At 37.4% G+C, this 12819-nt stretch overlaps 1 protein-coding gene across 1 annotated transcript in view; it reads right to left on the reverse strand.

The window, feature by feature from the left end:
- Positions 1–12819, reverse strand: part of PKD2 (polycystin 2, transient receptor potential cation channel) — a 58748-nt gene that overhangs the window by 8852 nt on the left and 37077 nt on the right. Inside the window, exons 6-10 of the mRNA XM_027544113.1 lie at positions 10896–11124; positions 8375–8542; positions 5688–5869; positions 4426–4546; positions 1188–1286 (exon numbers count right to left, since the gene is read on the reverse strand). Coding sequence (XP_027399914.1) covers positions 1188–1286; positions 4426–4546; positions 5688–5869; positions 8375–8542; positions 10896–11124 — 799 coding nt within the window. The remainder of the gene's footprint in view (positions 1–1187; positions 1287–4425; positions 4547–5687; positions 5870–8374; positions 8543–10895; positions 11125–12819) is intronic.

Consider the following 12819-nt stretch of genomic DNA (forward strand, 5'->3'; position numbering starts at 1 on the left):
CCTTTGACTCTGAAAGAAGTGACATTATGAGTCACTGATGATGAGGCACATTTGTTATTTATGTAATGACTTAGCTGGTAGTGAAGTTTGTCCTTCCTGCTATTATTCACAGTTAACATGCTATGATAACTGAAATATACCCTGATAACTGAAACTGAAATTTGTACTGTATGCGACTTCTCAGTCAGTATACTGCAATAACTGAAATTTGAACTGTGCTGAAAGGCTGGTGTTATTTAACTGAAATCACTGAAATTGTGCACATCATACCCAAAGAGCAAAGTAAAGACTGCTTGTAATTACCCTGGGGATTTGCTGGAATATAATCAACTGTTATGTAAAATTCAGGATAACACAAATGTTAGGTCTTATCCAGGGGTCTTTGTTTTACAAAGCGGAAGCTCTCTGTTTCAACATGATTCACAGACAACATTGTCCTGTGGTTTGAACCAAACAGAAAAATATTATGGTCAAGGAACCACTGTATCCAGCAGGATGATGACTGGCAACAAGCTGTGTACTTCAGATGTAGTTATTTGTTGTTGCTAAGTTTTATACTTCAAATCAAGTAAAGAAGTCACATGGAGAAGAACAAAGTTGCCCAGCTTTCCTGTCCTGCCCTTCCATTTAACAATTAAACACTTCCTGAGAAGGTACATAGGTGAAAGTTCTCAGGACCTTAGGCTGTGGACTTGATCCAAGGACTTCTTCCTTTGACTATATTTTAAAACTTCCCTGGAAGGTCAAGGGTAAAGTGTGAACAACAAAATATTTGCCTCTAAAACTTTTCTTTTTTAAAAAATCAAAATTAAGATAGAAGGGGAAATGTCTTTATATAATCTTCTCTTCCCGTTTATTCTGAACTCTGGATCTAAAAGTGAGAGCTGACTAGAGAAGGTGTCAAAATAAATAAAGAGGATGAACCCAGCAGCTAAGCTGTTAAGAGGCAAGAGATTATTGAGAATTCAATTCTAGGGCATTAAAGGATTCCCAGAATTTAAATCCAAGATAGCAGTGTATCTATCCCTATTTCCAACATAGAGAACATGCAACTTATTCCTGGAACAAACCACCTACTCTTTATTTTAAATGGTGTCAGTGGATCATGTTGATCTGGCAATCTGGCTGAAACAACGTTTATTTCATGTAGAAAATAAAATGATTCTGAGAATTAGGGCTTGTCATACCTTTCTGATAAGATCCGAGAGTTCCATCTCAGCTTTCTGCTGGGCCAAATCAGATTTAACTTCAGAGTAAGTATCATTGATGATGGCCAAAAACATATTCTGTTTGTAAATCAAAGAAATTTAGAGATTAAAGAAGAAACCTAAATATATTTTGTAAACATCAATCTAAAATTTGACACATTTGACCTTTTTTTAAAAACAATCTGTTTCAAGAAGTCATCAATTAATAGTTTTGCTACCAAATTCTTTGGGAAAATTAGTTTTTCCTTTGTTATGGCAAATAAAAATGCAATATATATTCTTACTTACAAATGCAATATTTTTCAAAAAGAGACAAGAATGAAATACAATAAAATATTAATGTATTTACCTAGGAATGGTGGGGTATTTTATTACTTTTGCTTATCTATGTTCTGTACATTTTTCACTTGACATAAATTATTAGAGGTGTAGAACTCTAAATAGGTTCTCAAATTTCAGTAGTCAAGCCAGACAAGTGGAGTCTATGCTTATTTCAAATACTGTTATAATAGTTGAGGTTTGCAGAACATATTTTAAGCAGTTAAAAAGACCTCCACAAATAGAAAGATGGTAGGCCTAGCAGAAAAGATAAGTCAAGAAAAGCTCAGTGGAAAAGACACAGACTTTGAAGGCAAGCAAACTTGGGTTTCTACCTTGGCACTGCCAAGACTATATTCATTCTTCCATTCTTCATTCTAAAATTTATTTGTTTTTGCATTTATAAAATGGGAGAAATAGTAGTATCTCCACTACAGATCTGTGGTAAGGATTAATAAGCTCATCTATGTAAAGGACTTAGGACAGAATTAACAGATGGCAGGTGTTCCATTATTTACAGCTATTATTATCATTCAGTAGTGGTTAGTCCATTTTCCTGACTTTTCTCTCCCCCACTATCATGACTTGCATTTCCAATGCCTGTTTCCAGTGGATTTTCTCAAAGTATCACACCTAACTGATAAGGTCCTTCTTTAATGTGTTCTTCCTTTGGTTTTCCTTTTTAGCATGTAACTATGGTTTGTGACTATACAGTGGTGTATTATGTCTGTTTTCCATACAAGCCCACAGAATCGTCGGAAGAGAGGGGTTGGTATCTATTTTCCTTACTACTTGCATTCCCAGTACCCAGTATATTGCCTGAAATGTGGTGGCTCCATAAATATTTATTGATGACTGATGGAGAAACAAATCAGAGCTCCATTATTTTAATGAGCTACTAAATCTCTATGAATTAAGGAGGAATATCATTTAGGATTCTGTATCAGAAATGAGAACAGAATATAAAATACACAGAAGTTTGTGGCTTAATGCTCAATAATAAGGGCAGACAGCTGCAGTCAGTGGACTGTAACCCACCTTCATTCTTCCCACACAGGCATCTAATGTTTTATGTCTCTTTTCCAAATGATCAATAACTAATGCCTGCAAATGTCAGTTGAAATGGATTATAGTGTGCGTCTTCTGAAGAGATTTTAAAAAATGGAAAGTGGCTAGAATGGTTCTTGAAGGTGTGGGGAGAGGAAGTTCATGGCCTTTCCATTCTGTGTCACTTGATTGAGGGGCGGACTTTGAATAGGAGGTCTTTCCTTGTTGATGGAGGGGCTTTTGCTCCAGCTCACACCACTGTGGTTTCTTAAGTGAGGGCAATAGATTAACACTTGGCAGTCATCTCAGAATGGTGATCAGCCCTGCCCTTGGCTTGCCATTTACAGGGAATAAAAAAAAAGACTGGTATTGACAGTAGCCTCCCCTCTCTCTGGAGGGTACAGGGAGAACAATTCCTTTTTGTGAAGTAGTACAAATAAATATCTCAGTATAAAGACAAAAACTAAGAGCTTTTCATGTTCCAGGCATTGATCTGATAAAATGACTGAACAATTTAGGAGGCACTGCCTGTTAGAAGCCAACATTCAAATATGTCCGCATTTGAGCATTTCCAATTGCCATGATCATGTCTCTCTCTGGTAGACTGATGTACAGAGAAAACTTAGTGGCCTGAAGTCAACTAAAGGGTCTGCCGCAGAACTCTTAATTCCTGACTTCTGTTCTCTTAGCAGAGACTCTGGGATTCAGATGCTTCAGAATTCAAAATATTACTAATGTAAGAGAGTGACAAAGGCTTACTCTTCTATTTTTTTCTTTGATATATGACAGGAAACAGAAACTTTTAAGGGGCTTAAGTTTAAAACTAATCATGATATGTACAGACAGCAAGATGTAAGTGCTATTCCTGATTCCTTCAGTCCAATTAAAGTACATCTAATTTTCAATCAGTAAACACCATATACTTGACCACTAAATACCTGGACCAACTCTGGAGCTCCTCAACTGAATTAATGAACTTTATACAAAGGATCTTTACAAAAATCAATTAAAAATGGAAACATTGTTTTTTCTTAAGATATAGTTAATATAAGGAAAATCTTAAGTGATAGTGTTTAAAATGAAAAATACCCACAGCCCAGGTTAAGCTAACTTAATACTTAGTGGAGTGGACAAATAAATGTTTAAATGCTAAGATGAAGAACAAAATGCTGTTCAAAAACACTTAATTAAAGGCCAAAATGCTAAAAACCTGAATTTGTACCAAACCAAGAGAATAAGAGGAATATTTTTGAAAATAAAATTTAAAACAACTTCCATTCATTGTGAGATTTAGTTTTAAATTAAAATTTGAAATATTCTTTGCATGCAGTCTCTAGGTATATGAAACATGAATAAGTTAAAACAACCTATCTTGACCTCCACAAGCAACAATTCACTCAAAGGTCACTCCTGGTACCCTGCATCTGGCTTGCTCTGTCATTTTCTATTTTTAAAAAAGAAAAGAAGAAGGAGAGAAATGAAGAGTCATGCAAGCAAGTGATCATGAAAGTGCTGACATTTGTGTTTAAAAAAAAAAAGTGTGTAAGCATATTCTACTTCTTAGGCAAAGCACTATTTTAGGTAACTATAAATCTGCACTTGATTTACTTTTTTTTAAATTGAGTACATATGTATAGATGAAAGATCATGGAAAAGATATTTGGTAAAGACTTAAAACTGTGAATGAATGAGAAATAAAACAAAACATGTTTTCTAATATTTACTTTTTTCTACTTCCCAGGTCTTTAAAAAACTGATAGAGAATAAAGTGTGAAAGAAAAGAAGAGATGATGATTTATAATGGTGATTTATGAAGTTTAAATCACCTCACTATAAACAAAAGTGTACATACCAAAAGAATGAAGAACATAAAGAACACAAATGTAGTGAAATAAATTGGTCCCAAAACTCGATTAGCTTCCTCAATCTCTGCGAAGTTGATATCACCCAAAATGATACGGAATTGAGTGAAGCTATAAAAACAAAACAAAACACAACACCACAATACAAAAACAAAGAGTGTCCAGCATTCTTTTGACATAACATTGCTCAAAAGATAATTTCATACTTTTGAACCTTTTTTAAAAATCAATGTGGAAAGCTGCCAAATAACATAAAATTGTCAACCCCTTGGGAAAACTCTTGCTACTTATATGAGCAATTAAAAGCCTTCTAGAATAAAAATAATATGCTTTCATGCAAAATATGTTATTTTCATTTGGTTAAAAAGAAAACATAATAATTATTATTAGATGACTTAAAAAGCAATTGACTATAAGAATGTAATATATAATCTAGGTAAAAGATGATAACTCTAAATCTTCACAATGGTCACCCTGCATATGAACTTAAAATCTCTTAAGAAAAAAAGATTTTTGAAGGATAGCCAAAATTGTACGTGTTTGAAGATCCAATATTCTCAATGCACTTTAAGTGGGGTCAGGAACAGCTGTGTGTTGCCAGATGCTGGGTCTTAATCAGTAAAATTGTTTCCATTCCCAACTTTCATGAAACAGTACCATTTTTTAGGCATTCTTGTACACAAAACCCTATTAACTTCTATTATCATGACCATCATCTTTCCTAACTAACTTCTTTGTACAGGCCATGGAAGTCTGATACTGGCTACTTTACCTATTTCTAATATTATGTTTATGAATTTTGGGACAAAACCTGAAAATTCCTGTATTGGTTTGGGCTTCTCCTTGAATATTAGAAATAGCTTTTTTTTTCTTAGAATATAAGCTGAAGTTTAAATGTATGGCAACAATATTTGATAGGTATAAAAATAGAGGCAAATTGTGTCTTAAATGCCACCATCTGCATTTAGTGTTGAGAAGACCTCATTCTTTGGGACAGAGCTGGTTTATGATAACTGTTATTCTATATCTTACTATGGTATTTTTAGGCTCTATTTTAAACATTAGCATTTCAGAAATTATTGTCATAATTGCATTGGTGGGTTAATGTTTTTGAAAAGAGAATTAATTCTCATTTTAAACCACTACTTTTAAACATTTGGTAGTTACACAGCCACCATGAAGGTTTCTTTAACCTTGAGAAGGCAGTGTTTTCTCTGATTAAATTTGTCTTCTTAATTTCATATATACTTACATACACTCTTGGAAAGTACTGAAGTCATCAACTTGAGTGCCAAAGACAAGGTATGCCAACTGAGCATATGCTAAGAAAATAATGAAGAACATAATCGCAAAGCCAAAGAGGTCTTTGGCACACCGAGACATGGTTGTAGAGAGCTGACTCATGGTCCTGTTAAAGTTGATAAATTTGAAGAGCTGCAAAAGAGAGGGGAAATATACACAGATGAATGGGTAATATACCACATTACCCATTACCACAAAATATACCACAGATGAATGTGGTATATACATGCAACGGATCATTATTCGGCCCTAAAAAGGAATGAAATTTTGATGCATGCTACAACATGAATGAACTTTGAAAACACTGTGCTAAGTGAAATAAGCCACACACAAAAAGACAAATATTACATGATTCTACTTATATGAGGTACCTAGAGTAGGGAAATTCATAGAGACAGAAAGGAGAATAGAGGTTCCCAGGAGCTGCAGAAAACGAGAAACAATTAGTGTTGAGTGGATAGAGGGAAATGGGGAGTTAGTGTTGAACAGATAAAAAGGTTGCAGCATGAATGATGAGAAAGTTCTGGAAATGCAGGGTGGTGATGGTTCACAACACTGTGAAGATACTTAATACCACTGAATTATACACTTAAAAGTAGTTAAAATGGTAGACTTTTTACGTATATTTTACAACAAAAAAAGAGAGAGACAAAAAAGATGTGTTTTGTTTTTTTTTTCAAATCCAGCAACTTATATTATCCCATTTGTTGAGGGACTACCATATACCAGGCATTGTTCTTGGAGTGGGAATATACCAGTGAACAGAGCAAAGCCCCTGCCCTCATGTCACTTATATTTCACATGTTGGTTAAAACACAGAGAAAACAAGTTTAATTATAATTAAAATGATCATTGATATTTTTCCCCTAGAAAGACTAAAATAAAAGGGAAAAAACGCACCAATGAAAACTAGCTAGGTAAGGCACAGGGAGTGACACTCAATATTTTGCAATGACCTATGAAGGAAAAGTGGAAGTTGCTCAGTCGTGTCTAACTCTTTGTAACCTCATGGACTGCAGCCTGCAAGGCTCCTCTGTCCATGGAATTCTCCAGGCCAGAGTACTGGAGTGGGTAGTGTTCCCTTCTCTAGGAATAGTGGAAAAGAATCTGAATATATATATAACTGAATCACTTTGCTACACATTTGAAACTAACACACTGTAAATTAACTATAGTCCAACAAAAACAAAAAGAGTTAACCTAAAAAAAAACACTAGTTAAAAAAACTCCAGAAAATACTTATTGAATATTAGTAACTGTTATTTAATGGGCATCAGCTGTGTGCCAGGCACTGGCCAGGGTACAGAGTAAGCATCTGCACCAGGCTCTGACTGCACAGCCACGTTGTGCATTTTTGTAGACGAGGCATTGAGGACGCGGCCCAAAGTGGGCAGCTCCAGCCCAGAGGGCACGAATCCCACACAGTTCTAGCTGGGAGCCCTGGTGGAAGGACATGGAGACATCCATCAGAAGGAGAGTTCTGATCCCTGCCTTAAAGAACTTAATGGTTCCCATGGTCTTGGGAGCGAAATATTCACAGGTGAAGCACTAAATTAAACACTCAGCCTGAGGCACATACTGAAAGAAAATATCTAGCATTTTACTTAAAGACCTCTTACAAACTGTTTCTGGCCATAACAAGACATTTTTGATGGTTGTTGTAACATTACTTAATACAGCTGCCAGCAGTATTTCTATGAGATTGTGATTATTATTACAGTTTGTGATAATGGCTTGGTATGTTAGTGATAGTTTCTCTTGAACAAATCTGTAAATGAAAAAATGGCATGAGAGACTCAGGACAAGGTCTAAACCCCCTGATAAATCTCAGGCTTTCCAGCTATGGATACCATTCCAAAAAATAAGTAACTGTTGGAAAGTCCCCTCTATAAAGGTGCTCTTCAATACAACTTTAAATTTTAAATTAAAATCTAGTCACTTGTGACTAATAGCAGTTACTATCTGGATGGCACAATCACAAAACTTAACTGGTGACAGTCTGACAGCTGTCTAAGAACTAAAATTTCCTGCATCTCCAGAATTGAGGCTTATTGTATATGACATGACTCACGCTTTCACATACAAGGAAATGCATGTGATGCTTTAGGAGAAGAAGGAAATGAGTCCTGAAGGCACTACTTGGAGGAGGTGTCTGTCCAACCTCAATTCTAGGTAAAGCTTCCCTAAGACCTCCACCTGGAAAGGAGGCATTGTTTCCAGAGAACATTTCCAATGCAGTCTCTCTCCCCTCCATTTCCCCATCCTTCCCCCTTCTTAGTTCCTTTTCCTTCACCTGGTCACCCCACATCAGGTAAAATTCGAACCTGTCTCTGTCTCCGCATAGCCAGGTGCCCTAGGCCAGCAGACACACTGAAAAGGGCTCTTAATACATTTATTAAACAAAACCTACAAATACAGTTCTTGCAAGAGTGCAAGAAACCAGGAGCTTCATTCAACAGTGAAGATAAACGATCATGAAAGTCCTGCTCGTTTGTTTCAGTCATAATACATGGAGCAGCTTTGGCTACTTCAATTTGGCCACAGAAGCAAATTCAGGTCCTTCAACACTTTCTGTGACTCACACTAACAAAAAGAAGAAAAAATATTAAAAATCTGAACGTGAAATTTATAAATTACCTTAATCCAGACAAAAAACACTATGACAGCAGCTATGTTGTTGAACTGTGTTTGCCAGTATGCCAGATTCTCGAAGTTGGGGAAAGTATTTTGATCTTCTAGAAACTGTAGCAGAGCTTCCACATTTGATGTTCTGTATATGTTAATTCCTATAGCGACCACTGATAGCTGGAAAACAAAAGATTAAATAAAGATTTTATTACAGTGTTCTAGAAATCTATAGCTCACCTTAAAATCACTAGTTTTTTCCTTCACCAGTGTATTAGTTCTAGGGCTCACCACTCTATTCACCCAATGGCATTCATAAAAGTCACTCACACACCCAGAGAGAAAGCGGTAAGCACTGCCATAAAAAGTGAAACAATACACTACTTGCGCTTCCTTAGTTAGAAACAGAATTTCAGTGAGAACACGTGTATGTGCACACACCCGAGATGTCACTTTATTACAAAACAAATCACACAGGAACGCCTTCTGTTTTTTTCTGCCACCTTCCTTTAAATCACTTACTCTTCTGCTTTCTCAGGCCTCATCTCACTCTCTGTTTTCATTTGTGGGGCTATTTCCTCACTCTCTAGCCATCTATCCTTTCCTTTATTCAACAAATACATGGATATCTGCACCTACAGCACTGTGGTAGGGATCAAGAGGAACAAATGGAAGTAAGAAGTACAAACTTTGTCTTCAAGAAAATTATACCCTGGTTCAAGAGCAAATAAACACACAAAGACAAATAGTACAAAAACCTTCGAAGAAGCTGACATCACACAACACAGGTGAAGGGTAAATCGAGACATATTAAAAGGAGTGCTCGTGAGAAGAAAGAAGGAGCTTGGTCTTAGATGGTGGGAACGATGGGCACAGAGGGCTTGAGAAGGCTTGCAGTGGGAGGATGTAGCCCAGAGGGCCCCCTTGCCTGTTTCTGCCCTTTAACTCACGACCATACAACTCTTCATATCCGCTTTGGTTCTGGGTTATAAACCAGGTTTGAGGGGAATACTGGGCCCTACTTGCATTCATCACCTCTGGATGGATGTGTATGTGTGGAAAGTGCTAAGGGCCAACCATAAATGTTTGGCCCTCACGTAGATCCTGAATCCATGGCAGTTGGGCTGCGGCAAGTGCTGTGACCTTTGCTGTTCATTCTCTCTCTCTTCTCATGGTCACAGACCACTTCATCAGCCCTTGCTGGGATGGCTGTCTTGGTGATTATCAGAGTCAAGACCTGACTGGCTGCCAACCACAGATGAAAAAGACCGCCTCACCACCTTCCTTTTCTTCTCTGTAAAGGAGTCCCAGTCTTAACCTAGTATTTTTTGCACCTAGTATTTTTTGCACTGGTGGTAGGAATATTTCCTTTGAGCTTTTTGGAATACACTGATAAGTGTATTCTGCATAGACTGACTGACTGAATCTAAAAATAAGTTTTACCAACTCTAACTAGGTACCCTTTGTTTTAGCTCTGCCCAGGGCAAATGTTTATAAAAACACAGAAGTAAAGTGAAGTGAAAGTCTCTTAGTCATGTCCGACTCTTTGTGACCCCATGGACTATACAGTCCATGGAATTCTCCAGGCCAGAATACTGGAGTGGGTAGCCGTTCCCTTCTCCAGGGGATCTTCCCAACCCAGGGATTGAACCCAGGTCTCCTGCAACGCAGGCGGATTCTTTATTAGCTGAATTACCAGGGAAGGCCATCAACATCATATCATAGAAAGACACTGAATTTCCTTGAGACTCTTCCTTCAAAATAGAGAATGAGAGAGAAAAGAGAAGAAAGAGAATTTATGAGAGTTTGGGTCATTATGTGACTCTGAGTTTTGAGATTCTCATCTCTATCTACAGAAGAATTTTCTTTTTTTGATATAAGCTTCACAGAAAGCATGCCCTATTTCTACAGGGTCAGAAAAGGTTTCAAAGGAGAAGTAGGGTTCCAGTAACTGTTTCCTGTACTTATAAAAGCACACTGTCTGAATTGTTGTCTTGTCAGTACTGAGTTAAAAAAAATAACAACAATAGCATAGGGAAGCCAGTTTCCAAGAAAATATTTGCAAAATTCTGTGGCTGCTGAGCCAAAAACCTAGCCTCAAATTCCATGATGTCAACGCAAGTGACAAGAAAGTGTTAGAATTCTGTTTGTATTTATTTTTATCCAAATATTTAAAATTCGATGATGTGTAGGATTTTGCAAATATACCTATTAAACCACTACCAAAACAGAATAAGCAAAACATTATAATCTCTCCCACATCTCATATGGCATGCCAAAGCCAAATATGAATCAATAAGCTATTCTTATTATTAGTGTGGCCAAACGACAGCCTATTGTAAATGCCTCTTCACTTCATAGGCAGAAGGGTTACTCATGCAAAATGAGACGATTAGGAACATTGAAGCTGTTATCACAGAGGAGAATTTTAGATTCTCCTTCAGGAAGATAAAGACCCACAAAAGTCAGGACAGCAGAGACTCTAACACGCTTCTATAACAGAGAGGAGATTTGGTGTTGTTCTCCAACCTACCACAATGATCACAACATCCAGACAATTCCAGAAACTCCTGAAATAGTGTAGCTTGTGAATGCGAATTTCCAATATCTCTTCCACCACATAGTAAAGGATAAATAAACAAAAGATAATCTCACAGGCTGCCAGGAAGAAATCAAAAGTTGTAACATAGCGGATCAGCTTTACAGGCTGAAATTGCCAAGATGGGATCACACCTCCTGTTGCTGGGAATTCGATCAGTAACCTGCATTGTAATAAGAACAATTAAAACAATAACATCAAAAACAACACATGGATGCAGTCAGGGAAGAATGTATGATGCAGTCATCTACTCTGTTCCTACACTAGAAGGTAATAAAACTGCAACCACAAGTCACCCCAATTGTGTGTGTGCGCTCAATCGTGTCTCTTTGCAACCCCATGGACTGTAGCCCGCCAGGCTCCTTTGTCCATGGGATTTTCCAGGCAAGAATACTGGTGTGGGTTGCCATTTCCTACTCCAAGGGATCTTCCCAACCCAGGGATCAAACCTGCAACTCTTACATCTCCTGCATAGGCAGGTGGGATCTTTATCACTAGCATCACCTGGGAAGCCCTAGCCATCCTAGTTTGGGATGACCACCACAAGTCACTCCAAACAAGTGACAAAATGTTCTTATCACAGCCAGTAACCCCCTCCTTGTAGAATTCCATGTCACAAGAAGAACAAATCTTGTCTTCCCAAATCCTCCCAAAGAGATTATTTCTCCTCAGTCTCCCATTTACTTTTCTGGTAGTCATACTACTCAGAATGCTGTGTAATTGTTTTTTAAATGCAGAAATTAATCAAACAAGCCTTTCTCAGACTTCTATTAAATGTAAGTCATTCAAATGGGCCATGAAGAACACAAGAAGTTTGTGTCATCATTCAAAACGCCTATGGCCCAGCTGAGAAGTAGGATGTCTGTTTTGTATACAGATAAAGAAAGGGACCGAGTTTCTCATTCATGCATTTGGTGAATCAGCATCGAATATTTGCTTAGGAAAACCTTTCTGCTACTGGAACTTCCCAGAACCTTATAGTGAATTGGTGCTTAGTAAATGTCTGATTGTCCGAAAGAGTAACATATGTTTTTACATTCACACTGAAGGCACTGGTCTTTAGTGCTTTATCATAATTGAAATGAAGATGCTTCTTGCCAAATTCACCTTTGCAGGTGTCACAGTGAGAAGGTTAAATGATTCACTTAATGGTATAATTTCCCTTTACGCTAGAAATAGACTCTCTAGATCCTTAACTTGAGGTATCCGCACACCCATGTTCCTTTGTTCCTTTCAGCATGTTCTATAATAACCAAGATATCAAAAAAAAAAAAAAAGACCTTTTAAAAGACCTAAAGTCAGCTATTAGGCATAACTCTCTCTCCCACTACAGAATGGACAGGACAGGACCTCTAGAACCTGAGTATCTAAGGCTTAAGCATGAGCAACACTCAAGTACACGCAGGGACTACAGCAAATTAGAATTGGTCAAAGCAGTGTGAAACATTTTCCTTCCTTCATAGTATCAGTATCCTATTTCCTTCCTATTTGATGTGCTAGAGAGTAGGAGTGAGAACCACAAACCAGAGAGCAATACTGAAATGAAGAGCCTTGTGACAGCCTCAGTGTAAACTCGCAAGGGCAGGAAGTGGCCTCTGTGTGCTGAGTCATCTCTCTGCCCGTTCTGGTTCTGCATGGTCAACCCCTCCAGATACTGAGGCAACAATGAGGCAGAAAAATGAAGCAACTGCCTTGACAAGATTCACTCTTGAAGTGTGGGAAGGAAGTGAGACATATTCATTTATACCTTCTATATATATGTTACTTCCTTAAATGTCAATCAGAGTTGCTTGCTTGTGTTTATCCTCTTTCTGTTCTCACTAGAATCATTAGATGTTCAATAATAACTGCAGCAAAT

Source organism: Bos indicus x Bos taurus, chromosome 6 (genome assembly GCF_003369695.1).
Source record: "Bos indicus x Bos taurus breed Angus x Brahman F1 hybrid chromosome 6, Bos_hybrid_MaternalHap_v2.0, whole genome shotgun sequence".
Classification (NCBI taxonomy): domain Eukaryota; kingdom Metazoa; phylum Chordata; class Mammalia; order Artiodactyla; family Bovidae; genus Bos; species Bos indicus x Bos taurus.